General features: G+C 34.4%; 1 protein-coding gene across 3 annotated transcripts; it reads left to right on the top strand.

Moving 5' to 3' along the window:
- The first annotated feature begins 3,769 nt into the window (after window positions 1-3,769).
- Window positions 3,770-7,930, top strand: LOC109000289 (deoxyhypusine synthase). 3 transcript variants are annotated; one of them, XM_018977116.2, is made up of 8 exons: window positions 3,770-3,880; window positions 3,970-4,195; window positions 4,311-4,478; window positions 4,606-4,824; window positions 5,256-5,342; window positions 6,755-6,860; window positions 7,050-7,285; window positions 7,538-7,930. In XM_018977116.2, exons 2-8 carry the CDS (start codon window positions 3,989-3,991, stop codon window positions 7,619-7,621), a joined length of 1,107 nt encoding a protein of 368 aa, XP_018832661.2. In that variant the 5' UTR covers window positions 3,770-3,880; window positions 3,970-3,988; the 3' UTR covers window positions 7,622-7,930. The 3 variants fall into 3 exon arrangements, with proteins under 3 accessions (XP_018832661.2, XP_018832664.2, XP_018832665.2); XM_018977119.2 differs by lacking the exon at window positions 3,770-3,880 and having other exon boundaries at window positions 4,086-4,195; window positions 4,355-4,478; XM_018977120.2 differs by lacking the exon at window positions 3,770-3,880 and having other exon boundaries at window positions 4,088-4,195; window positions 4,315-4,478.
- Window positions 7,931-16,983: the final 9,053 nt, after the last annotated feature.

Below are 16,983 nucleotides of genomic sequence, written 5' to 3'. Positions count from 1 at the left end.
CTTTAACTAGACTTAGACAAAGTGGGACTGTTAAGCAATACAAAACTAGATTTGAGACCCTATCGAATAGGTTAAGGGGACTGTTTGAGCCTTACAAGCTCAACTGCTTCCTAAGGGGCTTGGGGGATGATATCAGACCACCCGTGAGGATATTTAACCCTCCCACACCGATAGAAACCTACAATTTGGCCAAGATTTAGGAGGAAAAGCTGAACCTACACAAAAAATTCCCTAAAATAGTACCATCTTTTTCCCCAAAACCAAGAATCTTAAAAAACCCTACCCCACCAAAATCAACCATACCCATCCAAAAGATCAACCAACACTAGAGGAAAGAGAGGAGGGAGAAGGGATTATGCTATTATTGTGACTCAAAATGGGGCCCAGGACATAAATGTCAAAGTTTTAAGCTCTACTTACTTGAGGAAGTCCAATGGGAAGGGGAGCTAGAAAAAGGAAAACCCTATAGAATCAATGGAGAATATGGAAGGCAAGGAAGTCGCAGATCTGAGCAACCTTATAGAAAACTCAGAAATATCCCTACATGCAATCACAGGGTCTCTTAATCCAAAAATCATGAGAGTCAAGGGTAAGATTGGACCTAGATGGATAACCATTTTTATTGACTTAGGATCCACCCACAATTTCTTGGATCTAGAAGTGGTGAATACTGCACAAGTTCCCTTGATTTCACCAAGGGAGTGAGGGTCAGAGTAGCCAATGGGGAGCTAATTCCTAGTGAGGGTCAAGGCAAGGGAATCAAGGTGACTGTCTAGAATACTTGTTTTTCCATTGATGTGTTTATCTCGATTCTAGTAAGCTGTGATATGGTGTTGAGCATATAGTAGTTGAGGAAGTTAGGTCTCATTTTGTGGAATTTTGAAGAGCTAAGTATGATAATTACTTGGGAAAACCAGTGCAACTAAAGGGCTTAGCTGCATCACAATTAATTGAGAAAGGGTCCTTGAACATGTTTAATAAAATGGAATCTAAATGGGTGGTCTTACAATTAATGGAAGAAGAAAACACCGAGCAGGTCAGATCTGAGTGTAAATCCCCCTAGAAAATTCAATAGCTACTAGGGGACTTTCAAGAGGTGTTCACTGAGCCTAAGGGGTTACCTCCACCCAGATCCCATGACCATGCCATAAACTTACTTCCAAGAACCAAATTGTAACATCTCACTCCCAAAATTTAAGAATAAAATCACTTTTAGAAATTTTTGGGAAAGCCGGAGTGCTACTATTGAACCTGACTTAAATATATATATATATATATTTTAATTCTAAAGTAAGCATCAAGTACAAAGATTTCTTATAATAAATAGTCATTTTGTATTAAAATACTAAAATCATATATGAGAGTGCACGAAAGTATTTACTAAAATTTCTCAAATTTGTGCCATAATCATAACTTAAAATCTCTGTATATGATCTAGGTCATTGTCACGCCTCCCTAGACTATGTTCCTTCCTGCAACTTTAACTTCATAAATATTCTAACCTGAGATGGTTTAAAAACATAAAAATACACAGAAATGAGTCGATGACTTAGTAAAAAACCTATCATAATGTAAACATACTTAACATAAGTTTTTTTCATAAAAGTTTTCATACTAAGAACTTAAAATCATGACTAATCAAACTGATGTTTATGTTATGCATGACTTAAAATAAAGAAAAATTTTCTTTGCCAAACAATGGCAAATAAAATTTTTCTTTATTTTTTGTGGAGGTTAGGAATTTCCCGCCTCCAAAATGCACATTTGAGATTTCCTCGTTTGTGCGAATTGGGGCAAAGTCCCCGAAGACAAAAGTCTCTTGTTGGAGCTAACTGACAGAGAACACTCATGTGTTGATATAGTCCTCAACTAGGCTAAAGTGAACGACGGCGGCCTGGGGACCTAGCAACTCCTAACCGCCGCCAACATCGACAGGTTCCTCGTGGTGCCTAACCGTGCCCATGTCAAGGGCGTAAACTTAAGGCAGTGGCGCCTCCGGCAAAGAGGCGTGCTTCTCAGTCTACTTAGCCTCCCCAAAAGTGCCCCTGTCATAGTGAAGATGACAAGGGTGAGACTACTGAATCCGTCATGGAGGCCGAGGTGGAATCAACAAGGGTCGTGGCTTTTGATTCTAACATTGTTGTTAGGTGAAAGCCTTTCTTGTGAGGATGTCGCCGCCAACATCACCAGGTCTTGACGACCTCAATGGGCTCATGGGGCAAGCCCTTGTTGACTTGCCCCCTAAGGGGTCCGCTTTAGTGAGTACTCCACCATTTAAGTTTCTTTCCCTTCTCTCCTTGACTTTGACTCCCAGTGGCAGCGAGATATCTGAAAACATTTATGATGCATTTTCTATAGGTGTGTCTGGTATATACTAGTTTTGAAAAGTTAAGATTTGATATTGGACCAATTTACTACCGGAACCGAAATTTTCAATTTTTTCGGTTTTGTTCTGGTTTGATTTTATTTTATTTTACGAGCTATTTATGTTAGTAATAATACTATGTTTACATATATTAAACTATTAATATATATATTATAGTACAAGTACATTATTTTATAACAATTAATACAAACTAGTATAATATTAAATTTAACTATAGTCTATATAAGTTCTAGACTTTTTATATGACTAAATATGATCAAATGTGTACAAATGTATTTATAAAAAAAATATATTATAATTTATTATGTCAAAAATGTATTTATCTTTGATATATATATATAACATATATCTATCAAAAGTAAGTTTAAATTAATAACTTAATATTAATATTTATGTTTAAGACTAAAATTTTATATTATATTAATTAGTAATTTAACATATAATATATAATATAACAAAAAAATTATATGTAATATAAAAAATTATAAACATATATATCGGTATGGTTCAAACTGCTTACAAGTCGAACCGAACCCAGTGTAGTCCAGTCTGATTCAACCAGTTCCCATTTTTTATACATTAAAAAACCGAGTTATACGGGACTTTTACAAAGTTACGAGACACAAATATGCTTGGATTGATGCTCAGATAAAAATGTTTTAGGGATATTCTTATTGAAATTTGAAAAGTGGAGTCTATTGAAGTGAATTTTACTTTTTTTTTTATTGAAGATATTTTATTTCTAGAAGTTTTATATTTTTTATTACGACAATCGAGTACGACTGAGAATATTTTACAATAAATTATTTGAATTGAGTATGAAGATTTGAGAAAGTTTTGAGAAAATAATAAAGAAATTTGGCCAAATAACTCTATATTTTATCCCAATTGGGGTTGGTTTTGGTGCAATTTTTTTTCCACGAATAATCCCTCAATTACTAATTGAGTAATGTTAAATATAATTTTGAAATGTAAAAATTTTTTTACTTATTTTATTTAAGAAAAAGTAAAATTTATTATTAAAAAATTAATTTTTTTATATAAATCTTATATTTATCCATTTTTTTTTTTAAGTACAGAAGAATTTCACAACTTAAAACCTTAAACATCATTTATTTTTTTTTCTACCTAACTTGGCAGAGAAGATGTAGAAACACGTGAGACTGCCACGTGAAAAACTCTGTTTAAAAAAATTTTAAATATTATTATTTTAAAAAATTAAAAATAAATAAATTGTTCCTTCTCTCTTTCTTTTTTTTTTCTTTTAATTTACTTATTTCTTAATTTTTGAAAATAAGAATAACTTTTTTGTACAGTGTGAAATTTTAAAAATAGAGTTTTTCTGTACTGGTACGTGTATCTGCTTATAAAATACGACCAAAACAAATCCGTCGAAGATTGTCTGTCTCCGATTCCGTCTGGATAGGAAGACCCGAGCTTGGAATAAAGTACTGTTTGGGTAACACGAAAAACACGTGCTCAGTTTTTGAGGAGGTGCCTTTTTCTACTGATTCCCTCCTTTAACAAAGCAACTCCAGTTCCAAGTTTTTATATGCTCTCTTGTTTTTGTTGCGGTGTTGCAGAAGAGCAAGCAACTCTCTAATGGGGGAAACAATTAAGGATGGTTTTCTAGCGGCTGTGCATTCCACGGTTTTCAAAGAATCGGAAAATCTGGAAGGGGCTTATGTTAAGATTGAGGGTTACGATTTCAATCAAGGAGTAAACTACTCTCAGCTTCTCAGGTCCATGGTCTCCACCGGGTTTCAAGCTTCCAATTTCGGAGATGCCATCGATGTCGTTAATCAAATGGTTAGTTTCTTTTTCGAAAGACCCCCGATATTGCGTGATTGATGCTAAACCTACTCATGTATGTGTATGAGTGCATATAGATTATTTTTAAAAGAGCTTTGGAAATGGTTTGAAGCTAGATTGGAGGCTTTCTGATGGGATTGTTACGGAAGATTGCAGTGAGGAGGAGAGGGATCCGATCTACAGGAAGTCTGTGAGATGCAAAGTTTTCCTGGGTTTTACTTCAAATCTTATATCTTCTGGTGTTAGGGATGTGGTTCGCTATGTTGTTGAGCATCATATGGTGGGTAGGGCTGTAAAGCTCTTTATGTTTTTAATCAAAGTTTCATTTTTCTTGGTTGTAAGGTAGGAAAAGGAAATACACAAGTATATCTTTTATCATTAAAAGTGTTCTTCTCTTCTGAATGTAGGTTGATGTAGTGGTTACGACAACTGGCGGTATAGAAGAAGATCTTATAAAATGCCTTGCACCCACCTATAAAGGTGACTTTGCTCTACCTGGAGCTTATTTGCGTTCAAAAGGTCTGAACCGCATTGGTAACTTGTTGGTACCTAATGACAACTACTGCAAATTCGAGGACTGGATAATTCCAATTCTTGACCAGATGTTGAAGGAGCAAATTGAAGAGGTATATCTTTGACGCTATTCTACTACGAATTGAGGATTGCATACTCAAAGTCATTTGCTACTCATGACTTTCTTTTGTGATTTCTTTTACGGTCTACTCAGCTTGTTTGATGTGTGCAAATTCATCATATTTGAATCTGGACTCTTGGGTTTGCTTCAAGTTCGGTGGAGTCATATATCTGGTGGGCTTCAACTCTTGCCAAACTTATTTGAGCTGATACATAAGTTTTGGTCTTCCAACCCACATTTGCTTTATACAATCCATTGGGGAACTGTGAAGAGAAAATATTATTTTTAACATGTATTTATGCATTTTCTTTTCTTTTTGTCCCGTTGATGGACAATTCATTTCTCTCCCACTTTCTTGTTGGTTATGCACTGCTCTTTGTGAAAGTTATCAGGATTTCCTCATCTCTTTTCTTTGTTTCACAGAATGTATTATGGACGCCATCTAGATTGATTTCTCGCTTGGGAAAAGAAATTAATAACAAGAGTTCATACCTCTACTGGGCATACAAGGCGAGTGCTCATAGCTTAATATATTGAGACTGGGCCTTCTTTTTTCCCATCTTAGCATGTTTCTGAATGTCATGGATGCTTATATTTCTTTTTTTCTCCTTTTTTTATGTTCAACATTGTTCAACGTTCTTGCCTTTTGCTGACAGGTAAAATTATGTCATTTAAATTTTTTTTTTTTTTGATAAGTTGATGTCATTTAAATTTTAGCAGTGTTAGTTAAGGGATCTTGTATTATTTGGTAAGATTAGCAATGATGCCAATGATTCCAAGCTCGTAATTAAGAAATTTTGTTTCTTAGATTTTCTAGCTACCCTATATACCAGGAAAATGAGGGGCTAAGTTATAGAATTTTTGTTTATGGTTCTCTTATAACCTATCTCTCTATTGCTGGCTCAAATTTGAGTTCTCAAGCAACTTAAAACTCTTTAGCGACACACTTAAGGGTATGTTTGGGAACACAATTGTTCTCAAACTACTTCACAACTATTTACAGACAGTTCAATACTATTCACAAACAGTTAACTATTATTCATAAACTATTCACAAACAATTAGCTACTATTCACAAACTATTTCATTACTATTCACAGATGATCTGAGATACTCTTAACATCCAAATGGAGCCTAAGGAGGAAATAGATAGAGAGAGAGAGAGAGAGAGAGAGAGAGAGAGAGAGAGAGAGTTGCAATATGAAAATCCAGAAGAGTTCTAGAACAAATATACCGTCATTTTAATGCTTTTGACTGTTTGAATTGACTAAAAAGAGCTTAATTTAGATATTTTATCTAGATTTTTCAGATTCCTCTCTATGGATACTGAGGTTCCAGCTACAACCTCCTTACAGAGCTTTGGTTAACATGTGAATGCATATTAGAATTTTGTACATGCTTCAGACCTTGGGACTTTGTGTAACGGGCTGCTAATTTGCAGTATTTTTTGTATGATCTGTAAAAGTGACCTATCAAATTTGGCCTTGGCAAATATTTTTGGACAAGTAATTATAAACGCTAACATGTCCTGGAATAATAGGAATGGGACTCGAGCAAAGAAAAACTTTAATTTATATGGATGGTTTTTTGGCTGTTGATGTGTATTAGATGTTTGGGCGATAGAACTCCACTTACATGGAATATAGTGCACTTGCTACTCTAAAGGCTCGTTTGTTTTCAGAGATGAGTTGAGATTAAAATTAAAAAATTCAATAAAATATTATTAGAATATATTTTTTAATATTATTTTTGTTTTGGAATTTGAAAAAGTTGAATTGTTTATTTTATTTTGTATTGGAAGTTGGGAAAGTTGTAATGATTAGATGAGATGAGATGAGATGAAATATTTTCTGAAAACTGCTACTTAAGTGGTAATATTGATAGTCACAGAGATTTGATCTTCTTTGTTGATTATACTTGCAGAACAACATCCCAGTTTACTGTCCAGGCCTAACAGATGGCTCACTAGGGGACATGTTGTACTTCCATTCCTTCCGCAGCCCGGGTCTGATTATAGACATAGTGCAAGGTATGCATATTCCTTTTCAATACTGTTGCATGCTTGTACCTTGCAAGTGAGAAATTTTTTATGATGAGGAAGTCCAGAGACTATGCAAACGCAACATGTCTTTAATCCAGATAAACTCTGGAAAAGAATAGAACAGCATATTACCTTACAAGTTCAGAAATGAAACTACAATGGTTAGTTTTTGACCAGATATTAGAGCCATGAATGGTGAAGCTGTCCATGCAAGCCCTAGGAAGACCGGCATGATAATTCTTGGAGGGGGCCTTCCAAAACATCACATTTGCCATGCGAATATGATGCGAAATGGTGCAGATTATGCTGTGTTTATCAATACTGCACAGGAGTTTGATGGGAGTGACTCTGGAGCTCATCCTGATGAGGCTGTCTCATGGGGGAAAATAAGAGATTCAGCTAAGACTGTTAAGGTATATCTTCTGTACATCTCATCATCACTGTTCCTTTTGACTTCCAGCTTTCTTTTGCATTACAAATTGTTTACAAACGCAAACATGTTGTTTGCTATCTTTCCTTGTATGCATGAGCTGTTTTGCCTTCATTTCAGTTATTTGCTCATATATTATGTATATATATATTTAGTTGTATGCATGCATGCCCTGTATATAAAAGTTCTATGGAAATATGATTCTGGTTGTTCTCCTTTTGATTGAATTGACTAGGTACATTGCGATGCGACCATTGCTTTCCCTCTACTGGTTGCAGAAACATTTGCCTCTAAGGAGAAACAGTTTCTTCAAGATTAAGGCTTGATACAGATTTTGACTAGGTACAGATTTATTTAATAGCTGTGCACTGATCTTAACAAAGCACTTGTCAGTGAAAAAAGTCCTGCCAGCTGCTCAAGGTATAGCCTCTTTCTGCTTGTCGCTTAGAACCCCTGAAATTTGTAATACTGACGTGCCAGGGTTGGGACTTAGAAGGCAAACTTGGAGACGCTGATATATGGTCGGGAATGAGCATTCAAACTTAGGTAAACTAGTCGCGTATCTGTACCATGCCCACGAAAATTGTTTGACTTTTTAAATCAGTTTATATCATGATTCTGGATTTTTCTGAATATGGCATTGTTTGATTAGGAAGAACTGGGCAAACCAGCTGTTATTACAGCTATCTCAGCTTATTTTGAATTCAATCCCACCAACAGCTCATGGGTGCAGGCCTTGGTCTTGAGGTATCACTCCCTTCAAGATTTAAGGTTCAACACCTCATGGGTGCAAACAATCCTTTGGGACCACACCTCCTAGTGAAAAACCAGCGATTTAACCTTGCAGGGAAACTTTTGAGGTTGCGGTGCATGGGACCGGGGTTTACTTTGTAGGGGTGGGTCCGAAAGGCCCTGCCTTGGAGAAGTTCCCCGACATTAAAAAAAAAAAAAAAACTATGCTAGGTGGTAGCTAAGGGGCATGATTGGTCTGGTAATTTTTATTCTGGGAGGAAACAACAGAGATTGGTTAATGTAGGCAAGACATTCTCAAAAGTATTTGCACGAAAGGAGTCTTAACACGTCGTGTAATCTTGTGGATGGGGAGATTGGATAGGTAAAGAATGAAGATATGCAGATTTTACAGTGTATTCACCGTTGTTATTTAGGGTCCAGATGATCTCATCCCGAGAATTACTAAGCCTGCTTGATGAATATGCATTTTCATAATTTCATGCACACTTACCTCATCCAACAAGTCCTGGAGTTTGTCAAAAGTTTACTCTCTCATGTTCGACTTGAGCAGTTCCTTTTAGTTTTGTGAATTGGGTTGCTTCTGTATCAACCAACGTTCAAGTTGATGCGTGTTTAGGGGAAAAGCATGTGTCTATTTCTATTGGATCTCTTCTCTCTAGCCACCCTTTCCAGAAGAACCTGCAGTCTACTTATTTTGATCGCATCTTGCTCGTGAAGATGCAAACCTCATTTAGCCAATAGACCCGAATTTACCTGAGTCTTTATGCAGATTGATTTCCATACTTTTCAGCGTGCAGTGGTGTCATTTATTTTCCATCGAAACTCCAATCCCACCAACAGCTCATGGGGGAGAAAAGGCCATGAAAAAATAGAGTTTTTAAGAGAGATTTTGTTCTTTATCTTCAATTCTGCCATATATGGTCACACTAGCCAATATATTATATTTTAAATGACTTTTTATTTAAATAATTGACTTATGAAACCATTTAAAGTCTTCAGAAACTTTTTCTTGAAATTGCGAAAGCAAGAAGAGTGGGATTGAAGATTTTTTACTACCTACAATTCGAAAAGAGATATGCTATGTCAGTCTTTCTCTGAAATGAATGATATCAAGATGTCTTTGTTTTAACTAGACATCTCTAGCACAAGTATTCGAAACTAAAACGAACTGGAGAATCTTCCTGAACATTATGAGTAGATCTTTAAACAAATTTGATAGCCAAAGCTCCAGATTTCTAGCCTACAATAAAAGAATAAAAAGTCATCTACAAAGAGCAAAATTACACAGCTATCTCCTTCTCTGCAGATTTAGATTTTGATACCTTTTAAAAGACCCATATTCTCACCACGCAGGAAAAGCCTGGGGTGAACTTCCTTCCATTTCTAGAGCAAATATAAATAACAAGGGGGAGAGGGGGTCTGCTTGACATAAACCTCAACCTGGATAAAAGAAACCTCGAGCTCTGTTTGGAAAGAAGACGACCATTGGATTAGATCAAAGGTTTTTGTCGTGTTAATCTTTTGTTGTCATTAAACCTTCATTCCCACTTTTCCTTTTCATGTTGGAGAGTAGTTCATTAGCACCCGCACTTTCCCTGTATTGTACTAATTCCTATTCCTGAGCTTGCATTCCATACAAAATGGTCCGTCCGTCCATCCATCCATGTTGTCGAAAAACAATAACAAAAGATGTGTCATATGTTATCCTAGAAGCCAAGCCATACATCTTGAATTAAACTAAATTAAAGATACAAGAGGAGATGGAATACACGCTTGTGGATTGACACTTGGGGAGAGTGGTGGTGTGGCATATGTATGGATTTGATAGCTGGAAAGTAATAGATAGAATATTTTTCAATTTAGTAGATAAAAATAGGAAAAAATTAGGGAAAAACCATGTAAAATAGTGGGATAACGAATGAAAGATGGAGAATAAGAGGAGGGAGGAAGACCCTCCCCTGGCTAGTAAACATTTTAAAAAAATGTGGAATTCTTAGTTCTTGAGAGATGGAAGAGGACAACTTTTAGAAAGGGGGAAACCAGTACTAGATTTTTGTAAAAATGCATAATTTCATAATGAATGTAAACCCATTATGAAAAAGAGGGTTACTTAAAAGAGAAAAGCTATTTTGCCTTTCCAAGTATACCGCTCAAATGTATCATTTGGGTAAATTTTTTTTTTTTTTTTTTATTTAATGATTAAAGAAGTGATTATATATATATTGATGTATTTTTTTATTTTTAAAAAATATTAAAAAAATGTGAATAAAAAAATTACAAAACTGACTAGCAGTCAGTTTGAACGATGCTACTCAGGCAGTAGAGTAGCATGACTCTTACTTAAATTGGTCACCCAAAAGCAAAAGCATATGTGAATGACATCAATGCACAAGATGTTTCCACATAAATTGACTTTTGGATTTAAGATATTCCATCTTCATGTATTACTACTCTCAACTTTTTCCCACCAAACCCTACTTTATGCAAACAAGGAATATCCCTGAAATCTGCTGTCAATTTCTTACTGTCATATCTATCCAATACCATTTTAAAACATGCAATACAAAGTACTCCAATGCTAGGCTTAAAGACTTCTGTTACACAATTTGATACCACTAAAGTAAACACTTTGGACTTTATTAATTGAAATCCATGTGAGGTTTGCATGATATATATTTTCTCTTTGCTTATATATTAAGAAAACACTTTTGGTTTTAGTGCTTCAAAGCAAAAGCTGAAATCTAAGAAAGAAAGTGACACTCTTGTACATAAGGAGAGATGGAATCCACGGATGTATAGCCGTCCTAAGCCCACCAAAAATGAAAAAAAAAATTATTACTCTACAATTCACAGGCTTTTATTGGTTCATATTGCCATTATTATTTTTTATTTCTATTAAATTAATTGAGTTCTTCTACTCATCATCCCTATATCACATTTGTTAAGGGGAAAAAATATTATTCTAAAATGAATAAGAAGTTTTGAAATATATTAAAATTGAATGTTAAATTTTAGAAGTAAAATGTGTAGATAGGACCAATTAGCTTTTAGGTCTCATTTGGATACAAAAACGGTTTCATATCATTTCTTCTCATCATTACAGTTTTTTCAAATTTCTACACAAAATATAATAACCAACTCAACTTTTTCAAATCTCAAAATAATAATAATATTAAAAAATAATATTGCAACGATTTTTTTTCAACTTTTAACTTTCATCTAAAATTATTTCATCTCATCTCATCTCATCTCATATCACTATTCAAACCGCACCTAATGGATAGCCAAAAGAAAAGACACAAACATCATATCTCATATAGTTTTTTTTTCCCTTTTACAAGTAGCATAAAACATGCACAGTAAATATATAAAATGGTTAAGATAATTTTTTATTCAGGAAATGTGACAAATATGGACTTGATCACTAGGGAAAGTCTTTTGGAGGATGGGGTTGGTTATCTTGTTTTTATAGCGTGTTGTATTCTCAAACAAATCGAGATTGAAATATCTGTTCTTACAGAGTCTCATATCTCAAAAGGTTTTGTCATTAGAGAGCTTATAGAAGTTAAGACAATGTCTGTCATAAAGAAATTTGTGTACGGAGAAGCTCTAAACAGATGAGTAGTTTGGCTTGTAATCTGAATTTTTTTCAATATTTATCAGTTACAGTTGTAACTTCAGTTTTATTGAATGAAATAAAGTCTATTTCCCATAAAATAAAATAAAATAAAAATTATTAAAAATTTCAGTTTTATTGAATGAAATGAAATCTATTTCCCATAAAAAAATATAAAAAAATTTAATTCTTAATTTTTATTTAACTACCGATCACTTAAGTCACATCAAAAGTTAATAAAAGAATAAGAGTAATGCTAGGTATAAGTTTTAAATAGATAAATCTCGCGTGAGCCCTTTGTAAAAAAGTGAGTCACACTAAAAAATAATGGTCTTTTATTACAATTTTTCAATGTGAGATCTATTTTTTTTATAAAGGCTTATACGAGACTTGTTTATTTAGAACTTGTACAAATTATTTCTCAAATAATAGTGGTTAAAATAGCATTTTGTGGGATATGAAATATTTCTTTTTCTGTGCTTAATTAGTATTTTTATCTTTATTCAAAAATGAAAATGAAAAACTTACAAACTCATTTTTTTCCTCTTTTGGAAGTGCTTTTGGTTCACACTAATACAAAATTCATGTTTTACTCTTCTAAACTATATAAAAGTAATCATTATACTTAAAAAAAAAAAAAATCTTTTGCAATTTGTTTTCTGCATTAAGATGCAACTGTTAATTAGATGATGCCTTATAATCACATACTTTTTGTCAATTTTAACGATCACATATTTGATTTTCATGAATAGTCTAAGATGAGTGCTACAGATATAAAGAGATTATATAGAAATAATCTCAAAAATTAATATGATTCCATATAATTCCTTGGATCTACTTTACGATCTGACGAACCACATCAAATCATATCAATATGTATGATTAGTTTTATATAATTTCTTTATAAATAGAATACTTCTCATAATTTAAATTAAATATTGTCATATCAGCACATTAGTATGTCTTCACCCAAACTTGTGAATATAATACATGCCCTTTAATTAATAATCCTAAATAATCGGAATTAGAATATACGACTCGACCTTACCATCCTACCCTCTCTTAATATTAAAAATATAATTAAAACATTTATTTAATGTGTCTTAATCATAAAGTTAACTCTGGATTTCATCCCCTAAATAAATAAAAATTAAGGCACAGCATTTCATGATCAATGTATCTTTAGAATAAATAAGAAAAAGCACCCCCACATGTTAAATATCCAACAAATTCCTTTAAAAAAATTTCATACGTAGCTTGAGTTTGTTTCCTCAATTTAATCGCTTATATATTTTATTTTTTAAATTTTATATTTAATTATCAAGAAAATGATTATTTATATATTCATATTTTTTTAAAAAAATATTTACAGATGTTTAAAAAATATATAAAAAATAATTTAAAAAATAATACAATTTACATTGAGAATCACGCCCAATCATCAAACCTAGATAGCATAGTAGCACTACCCTAAACTGAAAATCTATCACTATGCAATGCGCCAATGTTACATGGATCATTGGATACTCTCAAAATCTAACACCATTACTACTTGAATCAATCCCAACTAATTAAATAATTTTCCTACTGAAATAAATAAAACTGTCTAATATAGAATAAAATATACGTGTTATGTTATATACTATGCTTTAATATTCACTCTTATCATGAAATATTGATCATGTCTAGTTATAAGAAAATTATTAATTTATGACCAGTTAATTACAGTGAAATGACTATTTGTAATTAAAATTTGTTACAAATAATCTTTTAGTTACAATAAATTAGTCACAAAAATCTATTTTTCTTGTAGTATGTTTTTTAAAATAATAAAATTAAGAATTGACAAATAATATCATATCAACATAGTAAAATAAGACCGAGACGATTACTTAATATATAAAATTTCTATAAAATAGCTTATGATTGTTAAAAAAAAAAAAAAAAACTAAAAGGCGATTTTCAGTGTCTGATCTGATTGTCTAAAATACTTTTTTTTTTTTTTTTTTGAAATGCGATCATATTTTATATATCTTCCTCAAGTTCAGAGTAATACATCTTATCCTTTACTAATTCATTGCATATTACAAAGGGACCCCCTTCGATCCAAACCCTTTCTTCCCCACATAGTAATGCATGTTTTGCCAATAAGTGAGCAACAGAATTCCCTTCTCTAGGAGTATAGCATACAGACCACCCCTCCTTTTGCTGAAGAACGTGCTTTATATCATTGATGATGTGCCCCATCCATGACTGGTCTTCATCTGCTTTGTTGATCCTTTGAATAATATTAGCTGCATCACCTTCAAACATAAGTTCAGAGAAGGAAAAGGACAGTTCAGAGCTTATCTCTATTGCCCTCCATAAAGCCAAACTCTCAGCTAGAGCAGGATCATACACATTCTGTTTTACATCACACACAGACGCCAGAACCTCTCCTTCTTCATCTCTAAACACAATTCCCATTCCCATTCTCTGGTTTTCTAAGTCCAATGCTGCATCCCAATTAGCCTTAATCACATTAGTACCAGGTTTTTCCCATCTCTTCTGTGCTCCATGTGATCCACCACCATCTTGACATACAAATGTACTCATCTTTGCTGTTTTGTAATCCTCCAGACCCTCCCCAGCCATCAAGATGACTTGTTTAGGACTGTAAAATTTGTTCTCAAAGATAAGCCTATTCCTTCTTAGCCATATCCTTCGCATAACCACTGCCATCCACTCAATATCTTCCTTTTTTAGAGCATTAATCATTTTAATCCAAAGGGACATGAAATCAACTCCCTCATTTGCCCATTTCTTCACAGGGCTATTACTTTCTGCCCATACATCAGCAGCTGAAGGACAACTCCATAATATATGAAAAACAGATTCCTCATCTGATCCACAAATTGGGCATAAAGGACAATCACCTATTTTTTTCTTAAAAAGGTTACTATTAGTAGGAAGAATATTATTCAAGGCTTTCCAGAGAAATATTTTAACAACTGCAGGCACTTCCAATTTCCACATTTGTTTCCATACAGCAGCACTTCCTTCAACCATTGATGTCTCTCCTCGAGTTCTTCTTTTTTTCTCCATGCCAAGATGATATGCACTCCTCACTGTGAAGATTCCCTCCTTAGTACAACCCCAAAACTGTTTATCACCACTGCCCAGCCTACTCAAAGGTATCTTGAGAATGACAGAGGCCTCCTCATATGAAAATAAGTTTCTGATAATCCCTTCCTTCCATGTCTTGGTAATTGGATCAATCAGTTTGCTCACCTTCTCTTCCTTCCATTGACTCGTTATTGGGGATTGTATACATTTAGTCACAGGAGTTGGTAGCCATTTCTCTCCCCAAATTTTAACTTTGCTTCCATTACCAACTCTCCACTGTAACCCCTCCTTCAGAAGAGACCTTGCTGATAAAACACTTCTCCAAATAAATGAAGGATTGATCCCAATTTTAGCACTTAAGAATTTTGTATTTCTGTAATACTTCTCTTTATAAATTCTGGCAACCAGAGACAAAGGATTAGTCAAGAGGCGCCAGCCTTGTTTAGCAAGCATAGCAGCATTAAAAGTTTCAATATCTCGAAATCCCATACCCCCTTCACCTTTCTGCCTCCCCATTCTTTCCCAATTCCACCAATGCAATTTCTTTCCATTTCCTTTGTGACCCCACCAGAAGCTAGCATACAAGGAATTAAGTTCCTTACACAAAGAAACAGGCAGTTTAAAAACCCCCAAAGTGTAAGAGGGAATAGCTTGCAACACAGCTTTGATAAGAACCTCTTTTCCAGCTTGAGACAGAAAACTGTTTTTCCAGCTATCAATTTTCTTCCACACCTTCTCCTTAACACCTCTGAAAGTATTATATTTAGACTTGCCCACCATAGTAGGTAAGCCCAAGTATTTTTCATACGATCCACAAACCACCCCACCTGCTACAATACTTATCTTTCTTCTTTCTGTTGCAGAGGTGTTTGTACTAAAAAATAAGGATGATTTTTCCTTGTTCAGAAACTGGCCTGAAGCAGCCTCATACATTTTTAGAATACTGCACCATTGTTTCCACTCCTCCTCATTAGCTCTTCCAAACAAAACACAATCATCTGCAAATAGCAGATGATTGACTCTCAATCCACCTCGAGCAACTGCCACCCCTTTGATAATACCCCTCTGATCAGCAGAATTCAAAAGAGAGCTGAGACATTCAGCACAAAGAATGAAGAGGTAGGGAGAAATTGGGTCTCCCTGCCTTAAACCCCTTGATGGTATCAACTTCCTCCCTGGTTTCCCATTCACTAGCACAGAGTAGTTCACTGAGCTCACACAACTCATCACAAGCTTAATCCATTGCTGATTAAAGCCTAGTCTCCTCAAGACAGCTTCTAGGAACTTCCATTCAATCCTATCATAAGCCTTCGACATGTCCATCTTCAGTGCCATGCTCCCTTGCTTACCTTTCAGCCTTGTTTTCATTGTATGTAACACTTCATAGGCTAACATTACATTATCAGAAATGAGTCTTCCCGAAAGGAAAGCACTCTGGTTAGGAGATATTATAACAGACAAAACAGATTTCAACCTATTTGCAATAACCTTAGAACAAAGCTTGTACACCACATTACATAGACTTATTGGTCTAAATTCACTAACCAGCACAGGCCTATTAGTCTTAGGAATTAATGCAATATAGGTATAGTTTAAGGACTGAGAGATATTACCACCATTTAAAGACTCCAAAACTGCTGCCACCACCTTATCACCCACAATACTCCAATGTTGTTGGAAGAAGCACGCACCATAGCCATCAGGGCCAGGAGACTTAAGAGGCCCCATCATTTTTAATGCCTCTTCTACTTCAATTCTGGTATAAGGTCTGGACAGATGCTCATTCATTTCCTCTGTGACTTTTGCTGACAAGTTCTGAACACAGACCTCTATGTCTTCCTCAGATGGGTTGGATGTTGTAAAAAGGCTCTTGAAATAACTATGGAAAGCCATTTCCACAGTTGCAGGTTCATTAAAGAGCCTGTTATGAGTGTCTTTGATCTGTAAAATCATGTTCTTTTTCCTTCTTTGATTAGCACATGCATGGAAGAATTTGGTATTCCTATCTCCCAGCTTATACCAATTCTTTTTAGCCCTTTGTTTCCACTTAATATCTTCTTGATCTAGTAAGGTACCCACCTCTTCCTGAACTCTTTTAATTTCTGTGATATTCTCTCTATCCTCCTCAGCTTGCAATCTTTTCAATAACTCAGTCTTGCTCTTTAGTTCCCTGCTTCTATTTGCATCAATCTTGTAACTCCACCTGC

The sequence above is a fragment of the Juglans regia genome, chromosome 9 (genome assembly GCF_001411555.2).
Source record: "Juglans regia cultivar Chandler chromosome 9, Walnut 2.0, whole genome shotgun sequence".
In the NCBI taxonomy this organism is placed as follows: Eukaryota; Viridiplantae; Streptophyta; class Magnoliopsida; order Fagales; family Juglandaceae; genus Juglans; species Juglans regia.
The sequence above is the reverse complement of the archived record's forward strand: the minus strand, read 5'-3'. Positions and strand labels throughout refer to the sequence as shown.

Coding starts and splice junctions, on each gene's coding strand:
- LOC109000289 (XM_018977116.2), top strand. CDS start 3,989: ATGGGGGAAACAATTAAGGATGGTTTTCTAGCGGCTGTGCATTCCACG. Junction 4,196..4,310: donor TCGATGTCGTTAATCAAATG/GTTAGTTTCTTT, acceptor AATGGTTTGAAG/CTAGATTGGAGGCTTTCTGA. Junction 4,479..4,605: donor ATGTTGTTGAGCATCATATG/GTGGGTAGGGCT, acceptor TTCTGAATGTAG/GTTGATGTAGTGGTTACGAC.